This window comes from Leptinotarsa decemlineata, unplaced genomic scaffold (genome assembly GCF_025532065.1).
Source record: "Leptinotarsa decemlineata unplaced genomic scaffold, Ldec_3_MD MMD2_P_RNA_scaffold_14, whole genome shotgun sequence".
Lineage (NCBI taxonomy): Eukaryota > Metazoa > Arthropoda > Insecta > Coleoptera > Chrysomelidae > Leptinotarsa > Leptinotarsa decemlineata.
Window position 1 is genome coordinate 5574500 of NW_027412528.1, and position 20925 is coordinate 5595424.

Below are 20925 nucleotides of genomic sequence, written 5' to 3' on the forward strand. Positions count from 1 at the left end.
TTCTCTGGCGAAAGTTTCGTTGTCCATCTTCCTTGTGTTTGGGGTATTTAATGCCCTAAAACGGTTTAGTACAACTTGACTGCACGATATTTTATCGCGGTTTGAGGACTGAGTCCTTTGAGAAATTTCGCTTTCACTAACTTACACGTCTTGCAGTGGAGCCGAAAGTGCCAAGGTTTTGTCGCTCTGCGACCACGGAAAAGGTACTAGTGTCCTCGTTGACAGAAGGGTTTCGGATAGCATGAGACATCCTCGGACTAGATGTCTCAGCTGGAGTTCTGGGAATACTGTGTCCTGTGAACACAGATTCCATTGGGATTCCTCGCTGTTCTGTAGAAGTCGCACAAGGTCGACTAAAATTGTCTGAATTAGGATTGAGTTGGTCGAAGCGTTTGACCACGCGATTTTGCACTGTCGTATCCTTTGCAAGTTGCGCTCGCGCTTGTCTGGTCCTAGTCTGCATTTTCGTATTGAAAAGTCCCTACAATGACTCTGACTTGGAGATAGGCAGAGGGGAGGATTCACGGAAAGCTAAGACTTGAGTTCACTCTTGGATCGCGAAATTAATTCCTTAACCAAGACCTACAGAGTGAACTGAGCTAATAGTAAAGGATCACGGAACCTAACTGTTGAACCGCACCCTAGGATGAGGGCCGTCCGCAGGAAGTGTGGATAAAAGTAGTTGTTTACAGCTGATTCTTGGCCTCCCCCCACCACTATGACGTATTAATTGCTTTTTTTATTGGTTGTTGTTTGGTGAAGTCAAGGTGATGTGACCTTGAAGGGTGTGGTGTATGGATCGTTCAGAATTTTTTTCCCGGTTCTAATCCTCCCCCCACCAATATGATGTGTTATTTGCTTTTTTTGTTGTGCAGTGAAGTCAAGGCGTTGTGACCTTGAAGTGTCTGGTGCATGGATCGTTCAGATTTTTTTTTTCATATGAGATTTTGTGTGTTTATGTGTGTGTGTGTGTGTGTAGGAGAATGCACGGTACAGGGTTTCATCATGTGCTTGTTTGTCTATGTACAAACATACGTCTGCATACTTCGAAGATCCTCCAAGTAATAAATGCTCCATCGGTGTTAGGGCACCAAGTTAGTAGTGGAGTGACGTCACAGCAATAACCGTTCAACGGCTAGAGAGCGACATGTTCACTCCACGACGTGTGGCAGAGTAATGCGTATTCATCGGTCTGCCCTCACCTCTCCCGAAGCGATGAAGGTTGTGATGTAACGCATTGCTCTAGCCCCGCTATCGATGGTGACACAACGGCAGCCGAGGACCGTCTGCCTAGCGTCTACCCTCTCCGAGACCGCAACGACCATTGCTTGCTCGTACCGGCAACTGTTATCGCATCAAGTTGGGAGATGGGCTTGGCTGTGACGTCAGGCATCTCTAGTGGATAGCAACTAGCAATGTGAATCTTTCACGGTTTCATGGTGGGGGTGACTCACACTGTTTAATATAAAAGAAATGCCTGGCACACTATGAAATCAGTAGACGAATATATCTGCAGCAGTTAGCAATTGGTAGAGTGTTATTCAGTTCGTAATAGAAGGAAGACGGTGAGTGTATTTGTCTGTTGGAAATTGTTTATATTTTCATATATATATTCATCATGTCCGTTTCAAAAGTAGACTTGAATAAAATTAATAATTTGATTGTACAGGAGGTTGAAATACTAGAGCAAAAGGCCTTATCATCATTGCCAATTGATGAAGTGTACATAATTAAAAATATGTCAACTTATTCTACACGATTTGGTAAATCAATTTTATTAACTTTGCAAGATGTGAGCAATGATAAATTATTTAAAACATGGCTACCAAAACGTATTTCGTTGCAATTCAGTGATGACGATATATCTTGTATCAACTCATCAGGTGGTAAATATACGATGATGTATTTAGGACACAGCCAACAAAGTTTTGCTGGCATGAAAACGTGATCTCTAGTCAAATTCAATATGATTGAATAATAGTAATAATTTATAGTGAATTTCTTTAGGTCATAGCTTACAAAGTTTTTTTGGTGTGAAAACGATAACTCTAGTCAAATTCAATATGATTGAATAATAATAGTAATTATAATGAATTTCTTATTGTTTTATTAATATTCATATATTAGATGATAATTATATGGAAATATAAACATTACTAACTTAGTTGAATACACTCACTTTGTAACTACAAGTAAAATGGGAATGTGAGTATTATATCACTGAAAAATTGGAGGTTGCTTATTGTTTTTTTTATTCGATTTCAGTTCCACCATTTAAAGATGTGGATGCAGTACGCAAGTCAAGATTGGGTCGATATTGTAGATCTCAAATCATCGGTTCAACATTTGTCGTCTAAATTGAAGGTGTTGGGTGATGGAGCCGAACATGCAAGCGTTTATGATATGAGTGTATGCTATGATGAAAAACAAATCGAATTATGCCTTCGTGATGCTGAGAACTATTGGAGTGGTGCAGAAGTTTGCAACAAATTTTTGGATAATGAATTGGAATTGTGGCAACTTTGTGAGGTTATGATTGAACTGAACCTAAGAAGATTCCTGTATAGCCTCCAACCATACTTGCCAGAATGGATTATTCATCACTTTGAATTGAATGATGAAATAAAAAACTTTGTATTATTTTCATGTTTTATTTATTTAAATCTGATGAAATACAATAGAAAATGATTACAAAACAATAAATATGATATAAAATACAATACATGATATAAGTCAGTTACAAATAAAAAAAAAGATCATAAAACAGTACATGATAGAGTGAAAAAAAAGTGTCAATATCTGCTATGAACTGAACCATCCAATGCATTGTATGTTAAAACTGTATCATGCAAAATTAATGCATATACTTTAGTGTTGTCTGGAAACTTGGTCTTCCTCGTCTCAAACTCAATCTTTATATCAATAGTTGATGATTTTGTTGCATTCGGTTAATGGGAACAATCGATGACGAATAGTGGATTCTCTCTAAATTGTCTAATGTCCATCAGAGGTTCACTCATATCTTTATCATAATAACTTCGCTGGAAACTCTCAAAAGCATAATAAGCAGGAGCATCAAGTTTTTTATCGAAATTCAAATTCCAACACTCATATGGATAAACTTCAGAATTCAAGTATACTCGAATACTATTGATATCAGCAGTTGTAAATTTTGTAATATCCTGTGTTCTATCTTCAGATGTGGTAGTACTTTGGAATGCGATGATGACAAAACGAGGAGTTTCCAACGCTTTAGTTGTTTTGATGGCCCATATGTCTGAAGAAGTCCCAAGTAATGATGGTAGTTCATAGAGGTCCCACATACGATACGCCACCTTGATTTTGGCATTCAGACTGCTTTTGTTTATTCTATTCAAAAGTTTGAGCTTGTGTTTATCATCTGGTACAATATGTCTTATTTTCCATTCGATTTTATTTATTTCCAAATCAGCATCAACCTCACCTATATATGAGTTTTTGAATGATCGAGCGATAATCAAAATCATTTCCTGTTTGGCATTCAAGATACTTTTGTTGTAATCTTCAGCAAAACCCATCAAATATTTCAGTGGTAGTTTTCCACTAAAAACATGACTGTTTGTATCCAAGATATCTTGCTTCAATTGTGAAAGTCCCCAACCAGATGTCAATAATGTGTTAGCATGAGATTGTCCAAATGATATCATGGTTTTCATTGTAGATGTTATCCCAGGTTTTCTAACAACAGCCACTTGTTCACCACCCATTTCATAACGAATTTCGTCAAAGAGAAATGCAATTGCATTATTCGAGAGATAGCATGTTTTCGCTACATCTTTGGGGGTGAATTTACCTTCTATGTAAATGAAGCTCTCGGCAATATCTAGTATAACATCTTGATTATTGATTGCAATTCTGATTTCTTCCGAATTCCTGAATAGCGGTGATCCATAGGGCTTATATGTGTGCTCATGTAAACTTATGAGAGAATGATCGAGCACTGGTTCATTGAATATATTCAACTTTTCATTGTTTGTTTCGAGCACCATTGTTATTTTCTCACTTTCAATCCAATCGATTTCAAAAATTTAAGATCACTCACAGACAGAGCGTTATGTGCTAACTGTTTAGCATACACTTGTGGAATGAGCTTCTTTTTATGCACACCTTTCTTTTTGATAGTGCAACTCGTTTGGGATTGTTCAATGCGATTTTGTCTATTATAAATGAAACCCATAACAACAGTTATTCGATTTTCTTCAATTCCAAAATAATGAAAATCTCTTCTTCACTTCCAAAATCGATAAGGTTATTTTTTTCATCCAAAATACGCACTGTAATGTTGTGAATCAATTGACGACCTTCTGGACTGACAGGCATATATATAATACTGTGTGGTTCTTTAGTGAGATTGTAGCCAGGTCCAACATCAATATCGAATGAGAAAAGAATGTGGGATTCTTCACCATTTATATATGAACCAGATATTATATTGCAATCTAAGCGGATAAGTCTCACAGTTGTAATGTTTATTGGTAATGATGATTCATGTATCTGATTTGGTGGAAATATTTCATGAGCGAACTCCATCATTTCTGCTATTGAATTTGGATGTGTCAGATCAATTTCATATTTGGATCGCATTTCACATTTGAATGTATTATTATTGGCGTGTAGATAGAAAATATCATCTGCAACGACATCATTTGGTTTTTTATCATGAAACAATCTGAACATGATATGTTTCTGTATGACGGCATTGATCTCTTCTATTTCATAAGCACCACATGGAATTTCAATTGTCAACTTTTGCGGTATCGATGAGTTGTCATTACTAAGTTATTAGCTTCAGTTATATTATTGATTGTATTGCACCCATAGAATCCCAAAAGTCCTAATCCATAACGACTGTTCCTATCCAATTCAATTGGTGGAAAAAAATCCGCACTCAAGACACTTGTCCCGACAGCTTGTAGCTCGAACTTTCGTGACATGACTGATGAATATTTTGAAACACATTTCAATTTATTATTGTACACAGCAACAGCACATTTGAGACAATTTACACTTTTTGGAAGGTGTTGTATTGTAATAAGTATCATTTTTATTGATACCAATATTCACATCCTCTATATTACAAATACAACACATAGATTTCCGAGGTATAGGACCGTCATTAACATCCGATTCTGAATTTTGATCGTGGTGGTGGTGCTCATAACAATATCTATGTTTCATTATATCGATGTCATCTTGCAGATGCTTAGGCAACTTTTCCCAAACATATGCAATCTCATGTGCAACACATGCAAGTATCACTTCCTTAGGCATATTTGCAAGCATCACTTTATCCATTTTTTTCAAGGTACCATATTTTGAAAACATTCTAAGTGAAAACCCCATTCCCTTGATAGCCTCCCGATCCAGTTTTGGTGTTGAATCCATTTTTATTTGGAAAATTATTTAGAGAGAAACTGCAAGCACAAGTGACCACAGAGAACTGTATTAAATTTCTGTTGTCGATCATAGTTATATTTGATTTTTACATTCGAACATTTTCGAAAGAATCGAGTCAATTCCAATGGTGGGGGTAGATCTCCAAAACTATCGAAATATGTGACTTCTTTCCCACATTTTTTATATGCCACCCAATGTGTTCCTGGTCCACTTATTCCATCTAAATTAACAATAGCTGTCTCGTTTTGTTTTGGACCTGAAGATGGTAATCTATCACGCATAGAAACACCACGAAAATGTGGAATTTTCATTTTTTGTGCATAATAACTGAGATCGAGATCAGTAAGAGGCCTCTGAGGTAGGGGTTCAATTAGTTTTTTGTTTTGTTTGTGGCTTTGTATGGTTTTAAATATAGTCCTAAACCTTTACGGTATGGTTTGAGATATATTCCACTTCCGCGTTTGCCTAATGCTACAGCCTCCATGGTTTTATTGTGACGATTGGCTTCCATTAAAGCCGCTCTGCTGGCTTTTGCCGAATTCACGGCCTTGGTAATACCAGCAGCGGCTCCCGCCAAACTTCCTAGTGCGGATAGTCCAGCAAAAATTGGTATCAATGGTAAAAGTCCACCGATCTTGGGAACAGGAATTATGCGTGGTGTGCGGATTTTCTTCTTTCCACCGGCAGCTTAAAGGTATTTACGTGCCGCCTGCAATGCCACAGTGATAGCTTTTTTGCTATTATTCGTCACAAATTGATTCCCACCAGCTTTCTTCAATACATTTCGCACTTTATGGACTATCCCAGCACCAAATGCAACTTTTTTAATTTTATTTTTCTTCGTTTGTTTCCTCTTACATTTTTTCTTATTGGTACTACAACCCATGCCCATATGTCTTTTCGCTTTCATAATGTTGGTGACAAGTAATGCAGCTGCTCTTTCCCCAATACTCGCGTCCTTCGATTTAACCCTATCCCAAGCGCTGTATTCAAGTTCTTTGTCGGCTAAATGTCTTGCTGCAAGATCGGATGGATGCTTAGAATATTGAATATCGTGTTTTTTGCATTCAATATCTAATTTATTGATTCCAGGGTCGTTACGAGCTAAACGTTGTTTCAATTTTGTACCCGGTCCACAGTATTGATAACCTCCGGGTAGATGTAATTCGAAAGGAAGTTTGTTTATTAAATCATTAACAAAACCACAACCTCTTTTAATTTTACGATCACTTTCAATACGTCCGTATCGTTTGATGGTACACATTGAAATGAATAAGCTAATAACATTTATATAGTCTCCAACCACGGCACGATGCGCATTGTAAAACAGAAAGAAAAGTTTGCTGTAGATAATCTAGATGAGAAATTTGGGTGTGGATTGAATGGACAAAGGGTATTCAGACATGGTCCACTACTTCCATCATCAGTTCGAGGACTCATTATAGGACCTTCAAATTGTGGAAAGACGAATGCAATGATATCACTATTAACACATCCACAAGGACTGAGATTTAGAAATGTGTATCTCTATTCGAAATCACTCAATCAACCTAAATATCAGTACTTGCGAAGTGTTTTGGAACCTATAAAAGGATTAGGTTTTTATACATTCAGCAATAATGCAGAAATAGTGGAACCCTCCGACGCTAAGCCTAATTCTGTTTTCATTTTCGATGATGTGATATGTGAAAAGCAAGATATTATTAGATCATATTTCTGTATGGGACGTCATAAGGATGTTGATTGTTTTTATCTAGCACAGACATATTCACGGGTACCCAAACAGTTAGTGCGTGACAATACCAATTTCATTATAATGTTCAAACAAGATGAGACGAATTTACATCACATTTATTCAGATCATGTTTCACCCGATGTAACATTCAAACAATTCCAATTGATGTGTGTTAAATGCTGGGAGGACCAATATGGATTTCTAGTCATTGATAAGGATAGAAAAATAGATGAAGGTAGATATCGCAAAGGATTCGATAGTTTTATATACCCATGATCTTGTTTTTGGAACTTATTCGATCACTGAATATTGTAGAGGTCACTTCATCAGCGAATTAAGCTTTAATTCAAAAAGGGCATTATGAATACAAAAAAAGATCCTGAAAATAAAAACAATGAAATAAATTTGAAACGTCAACTAGTAGAGACAACAGAAGCTGTCAGGCAGAAATTCAACTCTATCAAGAATGATAATATTGAAAATCGTACGACACTTGAAAGATTGTATGAGCCCATAATGAAACCATTGAATGTTTTATCATCAAACGCTATTTCTAAATCACCAGTGTTATCACCAAATCATGGAATTGTTCAATCTACTTCAAATTATCCCATGAGTACTCCAATAGGAAGAAAACAATCTTTTGGTAGTGTATCATCTGTGAATAGTGACACGAGCACACTTCAAGACGATATGAGAACAACTCTATTCGAAACACCATCATCGTCCCACATCGATTCCTCGGATCCTGACATCTCACCTGTTATGAATGAAAGTGGTGAAGATGTTTTGATGAAACATTTGAATAATGTAAAATCTAGAAATCCAGCATATGATGGAACATTTGGCGTACGTATGGATCCTATTACACAAAAGCTGAAAATGGGAAGTCTAGTGGTGCATTTCAAAGATGGAAACATTTCATTTTGGGATGCTAATAAAGTGAAAAAATATGAATGCGCAGGTAGTCCAGAATTGTATGATATGATTTTTTTGAAGAATCCACAAGATGTTGATAATGAAGAAACTCGTCAAATATATTCCAAAATATTGAAAATAACGAATGCTCCATATAAACAATATCATCTGAAGAATGGTTTTAAAAATACAAATTCTAAAAAATTTCGTGAAGTTATCAAACCTCTATTAGACTCACGACAATATCCAATAAGAAGTAGAAGTAAAATTGGTGGAGCACTCAAACGAGTGAAAATGGAGAAAATATATAATTCTAAATCTGTGAATTATGTGTACTGGAATTCACCGAAAGAGTTAGTTGCTCGCCTACGACTATTGGTAGCTTCAAAGTCAGCTGGACATACCGGACATGATAATGAAATAATTTCAATAATTGAAGAATTACGTGAAGAAGGTATAATATATTAACATATTCACATGTAATGATCACTGTCACATCATCATTCAATGCAGTAACATTATCACCTTTTCTCTTTAATAATATTGAAATAGAATGACTAATGAAATAAGTGATGTCAAACGACAAGTTGTTAATGAATTATATAAACCTGCAAGACGTAATTTTCGTAGAAGAATAACCACCATCAAAGGTTTTGCAGATCTATGGCAAATAGATTTAGCTGAACTGCAACCTTATGCAAAAAGTAATGAAGGATACCGATATATACTTGTAGTGATAGATTGTTACTCCAAATATCTGTGGACTGTAGCAGTTAAAGATAAAACAGGTAGTACAGTAACTAATGCAATGAAACATGTACTGAAAGAAGCCAAATACTCCCCCAAACACATACAAAGCGATCAAGGGAAAGAATTTTTCAATAAAAGCTTCTCATCTCTCATGCGAGAATATCAATCATTATTCAACATTTAGCACAAAGAAGGCAGCTATAGCAGAAAGAGTGATTCGTACAATAAAGGCATGGCTCTACAAGGAATTTTCGATGAGAGGTCACCACAAATGGCTTGATATTCTTCCAATTATAACTAGTAGATATAATAATAAAGTTCATCGTACAATAGGTATGGCACCCATCAATGTTGATTCAACAACAAAATTAAAATTCAAGGGTATCAATGGAATTGGAGGAAGACATAGTAAACCCAAATTCCAATTAAATGATATTGTACGTATAAGTAAATACAAAAATATTTTTGAAAAGTCTTACACTGCGAATTTTACCACGGAGCTATTCAAGATTGTTAAAATTAATAAAACCATCCCAACGACTTATAATCTTGAAGATATGAATGAACAGCCGATTAGAGGATGTTTTTACGAAGAAGAGTTATTACGAACCGAGAATCCTGACGTATATCTGATTGAGAAGGTGTTGAAGAGAAGAAAAAATAAAGTATATGTAAAGTGGTTAGGCCTTCCTAGCGAACAAAATTCTTGGATTGATGAATCAAATATGGTTTAAATGTATATAATAGTGACTTTTATGAATAAAGTAATATTAAAGTTCATTATTGTTTTCATTTCAATTATAAGTATGTGAACTGAAAAATATTGCAGCGGTAAACATTGCCCCAGCCATTCGCAATGTTCTGTGTATACCAAACCAAATTAATTGTATACTCCATTCCCGCTTATATTTTTCAACTCACGATATTGAAAACACATTATCATTCCCAAAAACTAATCGCCGTCACTTTGAAATGCAGTATCCAACTCTTTTTGCCAATTATCTCTCACTGATAATGCTGTCTCATAAAGCTTAGTCGACTCCTCAAGCTCAGCCTGAGCTTGCATTCTCGAACGTTGATGGAATTGCTTATCTTTACCAATTTTTGAACGGAGTTCATCAGCATCTTTAGACATTCTAGCCAATTCAACCTTCGCTAATGCAATCTTGGCATCTAATGCTTCAAGAGTTTCATTATTAGCATTAATAGCTCGCTCACTCTTTTCAAGTTCAGCAATAGTCATCTGTGCCTTTACAAGACGGCATTTTGCTTTCCTTTTCATTTCCCCAAACCGATGGAGGGGACTGAAAGAAGATAGCGGTTCAGCTTTCAAATCACTCTTCATTTCTTTAGGAGTACCTTTTGGCTTCCTCTTCGATCTGTCACTTTTCGTTGCGGGTTTTTTCTGTCGCACAACACTTTTGGATTCTTTCTTTTCTTTAAAGTCAGTGACAATCGATGAAGATGCCTTAGTAACCTTCCTCTTGATTGTTCTAGATTTCTTATCAACATCAAGAGGAAGGGTAGATGAAGAGTGTTTGAGTGATGATAATTGCGAAACGATCGGATTTTCAATAATAATTTGCTCATTTGGTGCAAAGTTAACGAAGTCGTTAATATCAAAATCATTTATCGAATCTTGACTCGATAAATGTAATACTGGAATATTTTCAAAATCAGTCTGATCGATATCAACAAGTGGTGAACCATCTTCAGCAATCAATAGCGGCATAGAGCTCATGATTATTAAGGTCTGAGGAATGATATGTGATAGCAATAGAATGTGGATAGGAAAGGTGATGATGTTACTGAGACCTCACCATTTATGGAAGAAAATAAACTAGCGCATGCGCTCTTTCATCAACTGGCACATGCGCTCTCTCACTAAACTATTCACGCATGTAACAATCTTTGTCATTTAAGAGGAAAACTTTGTGTTGCATGCATGTATTTTTAAATGTTAGAAAATAATACAAATAAATTCAAAAAAAAAAAGATATATATATATATATATATATATATATATATATATATATTAATAATAGAGGACAATAACGATAATAAAAAATATAAAATGAAAAATGTTAATATGTCTCTGTGGATGTGGAACGTTCTTTGACTCTATTCCTCAATAGTTGTTGCTCGTGCGTCAAACACCAACATTGAAAAAAATGGATTCTCCTATTGGGGTAGAGTTGACCAACCTTCTCACACAGATCCCAAGTACTTCTACATGCATTGCATACATGATTCCAACAATTCATGGAATATGTATCACAACGCAAACAACGTTGCAGTGGAGTTGAAACGGCAGCACAGGTACCACAAATATTTCTACAGATACCTATATTGTTAAATATTATAGGTTCGGAACACTTCAGACACTGTAACTGTTGTTGACGATAATCCGATTTTGTTCGCTTCGGTGGATGAGAAGGAGGCGATAGTTGAATCCGCAACACGCAATCACTACACATACCAGTACATGGATTGATTGAATCCTTAGGTCTACTTATTTGACAAAAGTAGCACACAATAGCCCCTGCAATCATCATTGGGTAGACACACACTTTTGGTTTTTCATTCCACTCTTTTGGAAACGGCATTTTACTAATTCGATTAGAAATATTAAGAGATGACTTACAGAAACTCTGAATGCTCTCTCCTATACCTACGATCTCTATTTATACAAATCAACATCATGTGGAAGTATAGTGGGATAACTTCTCCTACTATTCCACTCTAAACGAGTCAAGTGGGAGTCGCATCACCTCCTATATAAGTTGACTTGCAAACCTAGAGTTCATTCATTCACTCTCTATAACTGTGAGCAAACAACAACAAGATGAATTCTGCAAAAATAAATGCTGCATTAAATAGAATATCTGCTGTTGATGAAAACAATTGGATAGACGAATCAGATGATGAGGATGTCAATGTTCCGCTAGAGGAAGTAATAGTTGAAGCAGAAGATGTTGGAGTCGATGAAGATGAGATAGACGAAGTTGAAAACGAGGCCAACCAAAGCGACGAAGATGATGACGTGATGGAGTTTGAGAGGGTCATGGATGAAGAAGGAGATGATGAAGGGATAGAAGCTGACACAACTGAAGGTGATGGTGCTATGAGGATCGGTATGCGAACACTCAATGTCAGTGAGACACTGGAAGATCCCTTGGATTTGTATTGTGCAATGGATGCATACGTATTGATCAGCACAATAGATGGAGAGAACAAAAAACTATGTTGGTGCTGCTTTCGGTTTTATTCGCATAGAAACAATAATGGAGGGTGGTATGCCCATGTCAACACCCACAACACTGTCTCAATTATGGAAATGGGACAGAATTGGTGTGAAGCTTGCGAGAGGCCACTAACAAACTTCACCCGAGTATCTACATGTATTATATGTAATAATGTCCAACCTGTGGCACAATAACCGTGGACCTACTGGTCAAAAAAAAAACAACAGCCCTTTTCAGGGCTACATTATTCACACAAACAGTAGTTAGATGTATTAGTATTCATAGATTATGTGAAAAATGAATACTTTGACTAATAAAAGTCTAAGTTGGAAATTTGTTAGTCTTTGAATATCTATACATTATATGACAAATAAATTACTATTTGTTAGTCTTTGAATATCTATACATTATATGACAAATAAATTACTACTTTGACTGAAAAGTCGAAATTTGGAATTTGATAGTCATTGAATATCTATGCATATGATGAGTACTACTTTAAATGAAAGTTGAAGTTGGCATTTTGTCAATCATTGTATGCATATAATGATGAATACTTTCACATACATATATTTCGTTTGAGATTATAATGTTAACATAATGTTAACAATGGTATGAATCTGTTTCTGTTTGAAAGTATAATGGTAGCTCTGAAAAGAGCTATTTTTTTATTGTTTCAGTCTTTAATTGTAGCCCTGAAAGGGGCTGTTATTTTTTTATTAATCCATGCAATGATATGGACTAACGCTCCTCATCATCAGAAACAATAATTATGGTATCGTCATCTGAATCAGATGATATACTAATGATATCATCCTCATAGTCATCTGAATCAGATGATATACTCATGATGTCGTCGTCGTCATAATCATCTGAATCAGATGATATACTAATCACATCATCCGCATTATTATCGTCAACAGCATCTATGTCGTCCTGAATACCTTGTTCCACTCGTTCTGCGAAATCATCAGGAAGATCATAGATTCGCTGCAGAAATTGAGCGAAGGTTGTACTCAAATGATCAGATGTTGAATCTATTTCATGTACTTGGATGGGTCCTGTACTCGACATTGTGGAAGAAAGATATAGAACTGGGATTGTTGCTATATTTATATTGGAAGAAATGAAATGGAGGGGGTGAAATGTAGAACAGTGTTTGAGATTCGAAAACATCAAGAATGAAACTCTGAGCGATTATTAGGAGGAATTCTTAGTGATTATTATGGAAAAAAAACTAATAAGAGGGGGAGGAAGGGAGGAAGACACTGCCCCAGCCTCGCAGTGCCTCGTGTACACCAACCAAAAAGTGTGTACTCCGTGGAAGGAAAGGAAATAATGGACGAGTAGATGATTATATGTCATCATCGGAATTGAGGACATCATCATCGATCAGGATTGGGGATGGCGGAGGACTATCCTCGATGAGGATAGGGGATGGTGGAGGACGTCTAACGTCAAACTCGTCATCAGCATCATCGCCAGAGTCGTCGTCGTCATCATCGTCGTCTTCGCTGCTCATTGGGACAATGTCATCATAAGCAGGGTCCCACCATCCGTCAGGATCTGGATATTCCGAATCGTCCAAGTGTCCTTCGTCACTGCCAGTGACATGTTGAAATTGCATCCTGATGTCGTGATCCCGGTATTCATATGGCGGACTGTGGGGTTCCGTGGTAGAAGAGACTAGCCGTACCTGGCTGTTATCCCAGTAATTGAAGTTGTACCCCTGATCCGGGCAGCTATAGGGTTCGGAGGTTGAATCGGGTTCCATCTCGATGCTAGCTGATCAACTGAATGTTTCATCAGATGATTTCTACTTTTATACTTTCGAGAGGGAGTGGGAGAGGAGTGGGACATTGAGTAGGGGTAAATTGCAGTGTGACATAAGACATATTCAATGAGTAGGGGTAAATTGCAAAGTGACATAAGACATATTCAATGAAAGAGATACTTGAATGGATAAAATACAAATGAAATATACTTGTCGATTTCACTATGAAACATGTCTATTTTTTTATTTTTTAAATTTTCTTCACATGAAATTATTTACAAGTGATTAGAGAACACAAAAATTGATGTGAGGTATTTGTCTAGAAGAACTTAGAATTGAAATAAAAAAATAATAATAATAATAAGAGGAAGTGAAGAAAAATGCTCCAACCATCGCATTGTTCAATGTGTACCAAACCAAAAAACAGTGTACACCCTTTATTTCACTTCCTTTTCCTTTATTCAATATAAACTTAACAAATATAAACTTAAAACTACCATAATTAAATATTCCTAACTAACCTAAAACTAATCTTATATTTACACTTTATCTACAAAAAGAGTGTCCATAACTGTCACTACTTTTTTGTACAGCTCTATCGAAGAGGTCTCTGCTTTACACCTTTCCTGCAGAGATGCATAATTCCGATCTATTTCGGCCATTTCCTTTTGGATTTCCCTCCGTCGGTTATCCATTTCAGCCATTTGTCGCTTCATGGTAACCAACGCGGCCTCGTTAGATCGGGAAGCTCGTTCTGCCTCCTTACATCTCTGCAGAAAAACACTCAACTTTTCACTAACCTCTTCGATAGGCTGTGGCACCAACACCTCAGGATCCGCCGGTGTCGCTGGCAGCGGTGGTAGTCGCACCACCAACGGGGACAATATCACCAACTCCGGGGAAGGAATCCTCGGAGTTTCCACTGCTGCTGGTGTGGAGGCCCTCTTACGAGAGGTCGAAAAACTACCTGCATAAGGATTAGTCCTATTGCAAGTAGCTCGGTACTTTGAAATAGGACCAACCCTTGCTGCAGGTCGTTGGCAAACCTTCTTCACAGCCCTGACTTCCTCCTCCTCCTCGAATAAGTCAGGGCTAGAAGATCTGCACCTAACTCGCGAACGCGAAGTGGTTGCCTGGTCACCCGTCACCGCTCTCGAAGATGCTGCCTCCTCCTGGTCAGCGGACACCGGCAGAATAGACGCCACAGCATTATTCACCTCCTGTGTATTGGTTGCCATTCTGAAAAAGAAGAAATAATACAAAATTAGTTGATATAAAAAAATAACATTCTTAATTTACTTACTCAAATGTCAAGTTAGTCGTTGGAAGCTACTGCCTTGAAGTGGAGTGGACTGCTCTCGATGAGATGACTTCTCGAACTGAATGTTGTAGAGTGCTCTCCGGAGGGTATCGACTTCGATGCGTGAATGGTGGGAAAATGGTGGGAGCGCACATGCGCGTTGAGGGTAGGGGTGTACATGCGCAAATGTTGGGAGTCGGGGGCGGGACTTCGGGGAGGGGTGGGGCTTCGGAAAGGAGGCGGGGCTTCGGGAAGGGGCGGGGTATCCGAAAAGTTGGTGGCGACGGGGGGGCCCTAATGGGCCACGCCCACTGCCTGAGCTCCGCCCAGGTGGGTGGGGCCTGTGGCCCCAGGTAGGCGGGACATCTGGAGAGATATCTGCGCCCGCTTCGCGCGCGCGTTCCTAACATAATATGCAACCGAACACCTAACCTAACGTATGTATTAACGTAACCTAACCTAGTACGCTAACCTACCGTAAGTACTAATCTTACCTAACCTACAGTAACTATTAACCTAACCTAACCTAACCTAACCTAACGAGGGAATACTAACCTAACACCTAACCTAACGTAAGTATGCAGCTAACCTAACGTAACTATTAACCTAACCTAACGAGAGAATACATTCACCATGTTGGTTCCATTAATACATCATCAGTTGGTTTTGGTTTTGGTTGTATTATTCTATGATTTGGATTAATGTTCAGTCCTGGATATCCCAGTCCACCTGATGATGAAGGCCTGACTTTATAGTTTCTCTCAAACTTCTTTATGGTTTTTCTCCAATACTTCAACTCTCTGTTCCAGTACATCATACTTTTTCATTGTAGTCCCTGTTATGTTTGACATAGCATCAAATTTTTTATTTGTAGACGCTGTTATGTCAGACATTTTTATGTCTACATCACTTGTTAGTTTGTCAAATTTACGAGTGAAAGTTATCCGAGCCTCTGCAATTTTATCGTCAAATGCTTGCCGGGCGTCCCGAGCAATATTGCCTATTGTGGATTGTATTGCAGCTTGTAGGGCTAGAAGTATAACTTCCTTTGCTCCATTAATTTCCCCCTCAAGATATGATACAGTTACACAATCACTCTTGTCAATTGGTTCACTTGTATTTTTCAATATTTTCCTTTGCATGTCATAATGACCATCTTTTGTTAATTTCAAACCATTCCCAGGAGGACCTCGAATGACATTACCACCCCATTTTCTTTTTCTACTAAACTTATCGATTGTTTTAGACATTGTGCACTCTATGATGATTCTCTTCAAACTGATATTTCTGTCATTTACATTATACTATATATTGCAGTAATTGATTAGGGAAATAGAAATAATACAAATAAAATTTTAATCATTTTATATTCATTACAGTAATACATATACATACATACATAATACATTAATATCACATTACTTCTATCATATATTATTAATTATAAATGGCTACATAAATATCAATATTGAATTTTCCGGTTTTGAAGATATTGAATGATATTTCAATCATTGATCTCGGCAGATAATAAATTAATCAATTGATCCAATAGAGTCTCCTGAGATTGTGATTGTTGAATAATATTACTTATCCAACGAATGTTCTCATTTGGATCGTTTTCATAAAATTCAATATCATTATGACCCCAAGGAAGAGTGTGGGTAGTATTCGGAATGATAAATCGTTTATCGTCGTGATATGATAATGCAACTTTATTTTTCAATTCAGTATACATATCATGTAACACGCTTCTAAATGAATTCATCTTTCTGAATATCATACCATCTTGTTCGACGATTTTTTGATAATCTTCGCATGTCAATTCATTCTTTATTACAGATCGTTTAACCCCTTTGGCTTTCTTAAATTCACCATCAACAGATTTCACATAATATGCTTTAGCACCTGTACCATAAAAACTCATGATTGGATCATTTGGAAATTCATCTTTGAAGTTACCCAAGACTGAACTTGTTACTGGAATATTGAATTGGTTAACTATACTGTAATTGGATGTATCAAATCTACTTATGTTAGTTTTTATGAATTCATAAAAATTTTCTGTGTTTACTTTAAGAATGAGCGAGTCGGTATCTTTGTAAAGTAAAGAGACATTTTCATCAAAGTGTTGTTTGATGCATCCATAGAAAAAGTCATACATGACTGTTTTAGATAATTCTAATATGGAAAATCCCAAATATAATGGTTTATCGTAATGAACCTTCACTCTACCCAATTGAATGGCAACGAAATTATCAGTGAAAATTGAACAATTTTTGAAATTTGGTTTGGCTATGAGAGTGCTGGCACCTATATTTTTCTTTATATTTTCCCAATGTGTAACGAGTCTAACATCAATTCGATTATCTACATTCTCCATTGTCTTTCCATACACCGCATTATTCATTAGTTTATAGAAATCTTTAACAGATTTGTTGTTAGACCTATTACGCATTTCAGTATTAAGATCTATATAGGGTTTCATCCAGCATGATTGTTTGAATTTCAATACTCTATGTGTATTCATTACAATCAATCCATTTTTGACAGCTTGCTGTAGATTCCTATAATGAACAATATATTTTCTTTTATCATTCAAATTTGGAATTAATTTGGGAATTTTCGATTGTGTACGAGGTGGTATTATTTTTTCGACTAAAAATGGAAGGTCAGAATGTTTATCATGCAACTCTTGTGGATAATGAATGTCCACTTCAAATACATACCCATACGGACTATCAGTACTCACATCCATCACATCCAGATTAAGAATTTCATTTGGTGTCAACCATGTAAATTCACTTGTTGGTAGAGGTTGTGACATACTGTGACCGTATAGATTTGTTGCATCTAAATATGTAATGAATGTGGAAGGTTCCTTGGGATTATAATTGGGTAAAAATCTATTATTTGCTATATGTTTCCTCTCGCTACATTGACTAATTCCACCTCGTATACCTTTTTGAAAAAAGTGAATCATATCAATGTCAGTTAGTAATTCCAATTCAACATTAGTGAACTTCAACATGGCATCCCATGATAATCCAGGTGCAGTGTAATATTGTGCCGGATCTAAGTTATATATCTCTAAACTTGTGGTGCGGAAGTTTTCAAAAATATCACATAGTAGCAATACATCCGACTTCAAATACAAATCAGAGTATTCCCCCAAATTCCGGCACTCGAATAAATTCCAAACATTTCTAGCCCTATCATAATCAGTTTCCGATATATGTTCACAATTGAGTGTGTCATAAAACTGATTTTTTGTCGGAAGTAATGGATAATTCAATTTGTCAATGTCATTTTGGTATTTTGAAATTTAAATTACATTTCGAGTGAGCGGCATGTGATCTTTTCTTTCCTGTGACATGACAATGATCTCTTACTTTGACTTCACCATCAGTAAATGCTTTATTACATATACCACAAGTTCTGGCTGCAGCAAACTGTTCTTCTTCTTCGACAGTTTGTGTATCCATTGGTTTAGGGTTTCTGAGATGATTTTCATGTATCTCTTTCAAATCATCTTCAATGCTACTCACAAATTTCTGAGCTGCATCTACACCCCTATATGTAACAAATTTTGACAAATCATCATTATATGAACACTTTATCAAATAAGCAAATGAATATGGGGCATGTTTGAATGTTTTAATCGTGTATGAACTTCCAGGATTTGGCTCATTCACATGAATCGGTTTAAGCACTGATTCAAAATCAGCATACACTACAAATGGCATCCTCATTTGCCTCTCAAAGTTTTCAAACATTAGTTTATTTTCCGCAACCATTCTACCATATTTATTGATCTTTAAATTAGTAGTTGGTGTTGTGGTACTAATGTGATTACAATCATACATATTATGACGTAAAAGCAATCTCTCATCAGAAAAATATATCAAACATACGCCACAAAAATATTTTTTCTGTCTATGAGCTGATAGTTGATTAGAAACTAATCTTGAAAGATCTTTGATCCAACAATAGTGACCATTACCGGAGTCATCAGTTATAAACAACAAATTGACATGTCTCCGGAGTCTTCTCTGTGAGTATCGCAATGGACCAATCACTTCATACTTCATTTTACCCTTCTCAAATGTACTCTCTAAACCGTTAACATTAATTGAAATATCATTCCTATCTTCGAATATTTCAATACTCTTATTATTAACTTTAACCGGAAAATCCATACCTGTGACATCTAAAACAGTGGAAAAATGTGGATATGACGTAAGTTCGGACACTCGACTATCTGCAGGATATAATGCTGATGTTATAGCCCAAGCAAAACAATATTGATCTTCATTACGAACATTCACAACAGCTTTCTTCCATTGAATACATTGAGGCAGCTTCACATATGAACGTCCTTCCAGTGGACTGTATTTATTAATGTTGACCTCGAGAAACAATATTTTTTCACAAGTCCAACCTGAATTATAAAAAAAAATTACCATTCAATCTTATTGAAATTTTTAAAAAATAAATACCTGAGTCACGATCCTGGAACTCAGTCGTTTGAGCCACAATTACATCACGGAATCCATCAAAAACAGCATTCAAATCTGAAGATTGGTCCACTATTTTATTTTGGGAATTAAATGACTTCGTGTCCCTCGAATCATCAGTCTGAAGAATATAATTCCCAAAAACTTCCATATTCACCTTGATGCTTTTATGGATCCTGATGGCTGATTCCAGTAATTCAATGACCTCCTGCCTAATCTCATTGAAAAATGACATGTAGTCACTGGTTACAATCGAACTCTCCACCCTGTATGTAGCAATGCGGCAATTGAATGCATTCGTTATAATTTGAACACCGTCAGACAATTGAACACATGCATTATTTTTATGACTCATGGTTCTTCGGTGAGAATTCACTTGGGTCATAGGAATTGTCACATTACAACAATTGCACGTATACATAGGTGTTGCATTATCCACTCTCACCCGTTTCACTGCAGGCCCTCCTTGGCAACTCTGGAGCTGATGCCGACGAAGATTATCACTACGAGTGAAAGATTTACCACAGTCACAGGAATACATTTTATATAATAGTTCTCACTAACTCACTTGATGTAAACTGACATAGCCAACACTCGTACGCTTCTTAAATACACTCTGATAGGACCCGTCAAGACGTCATAGCCAACCCCACTTCTCAACTACATGCGCCAAGATTACCTCCCAACTGAATGCGATAACAGATGTCGATATACGAGCAAGCAGTGGTCGTTGCGGTCTCGGAGAGGGTAGACGTTAGGCAGACGGTCCTCGGCTGCCGTGGTGTCACCATCGATAGCGGGGCTAGAGCAATGCGTTACATCACAACCTTCATCGCTTCGGGAGAGGTGAGGGCAGACCGATGAATACGCATTACTCTGCCACACGTCGTGGAGTGAACATGTCGCTCTCTAGCCGTTGAACGGTTATTGCTGTGACGTCACTCCACTACTAACTTGGTGCCCTAACACCGATGGAGCATTTATTACTTGGAGGATCTTCGAAGTATGCAGACGTATGTTTGTACATAGACAAACAAGCACATGATGAAACCCTGTACCGTGCATTCTCCTACACACACACACACATAAACACACAAAATCTCATATGAAAAAAAAATCTGAACGATCCATGCACCAGACACTTCAAGGTCACAACGCCTTGACTTCACTGCACAACAAAAAAAGCAAATAACACATCATATTGGTGGGGGGAGGATTAGAACCGGGAAAAAAATTCTGAACGATCCATACAC

General features: G+C 36.9%; 1 protein-coding gene across 1 annotated transcript; it reads right to left on the minus strand.

The window, feature by feature from the left end:
• Positions 1–14323: 14323 nt before the first annotated feature.
• Positions 14324–15356, minus strand: LOC141483069 (uncharacterized). Its single transcript, XM_074177272.1, has 2 exons — positions 15162–15356; positions 14324–15097 (listed from the first exon to the last, which is right to left on the minus strand). Exon 2 carries the CDS (start codon positions 15094–15096, stop codon positions 14398–14400), a length of 699 nt encoding a protein of 232 aa, XP_074033373.1. The 5' UTR covers position 15097; positions 15162–15356; the 3' UTR covers positions 14324–14397.
• Between the last annotated feature and the right edge of the window lie 5569 nt (positions 15357–20925).

Coding starts and splice junctions, on each gene's coding strand:
- LOC141483069 (XM_074177272.1), bottom strand. CDS start 15,096: ATGGCAACCAATACACAGGAGGTGAATAATGCTGTGGCGTCTATTCTG.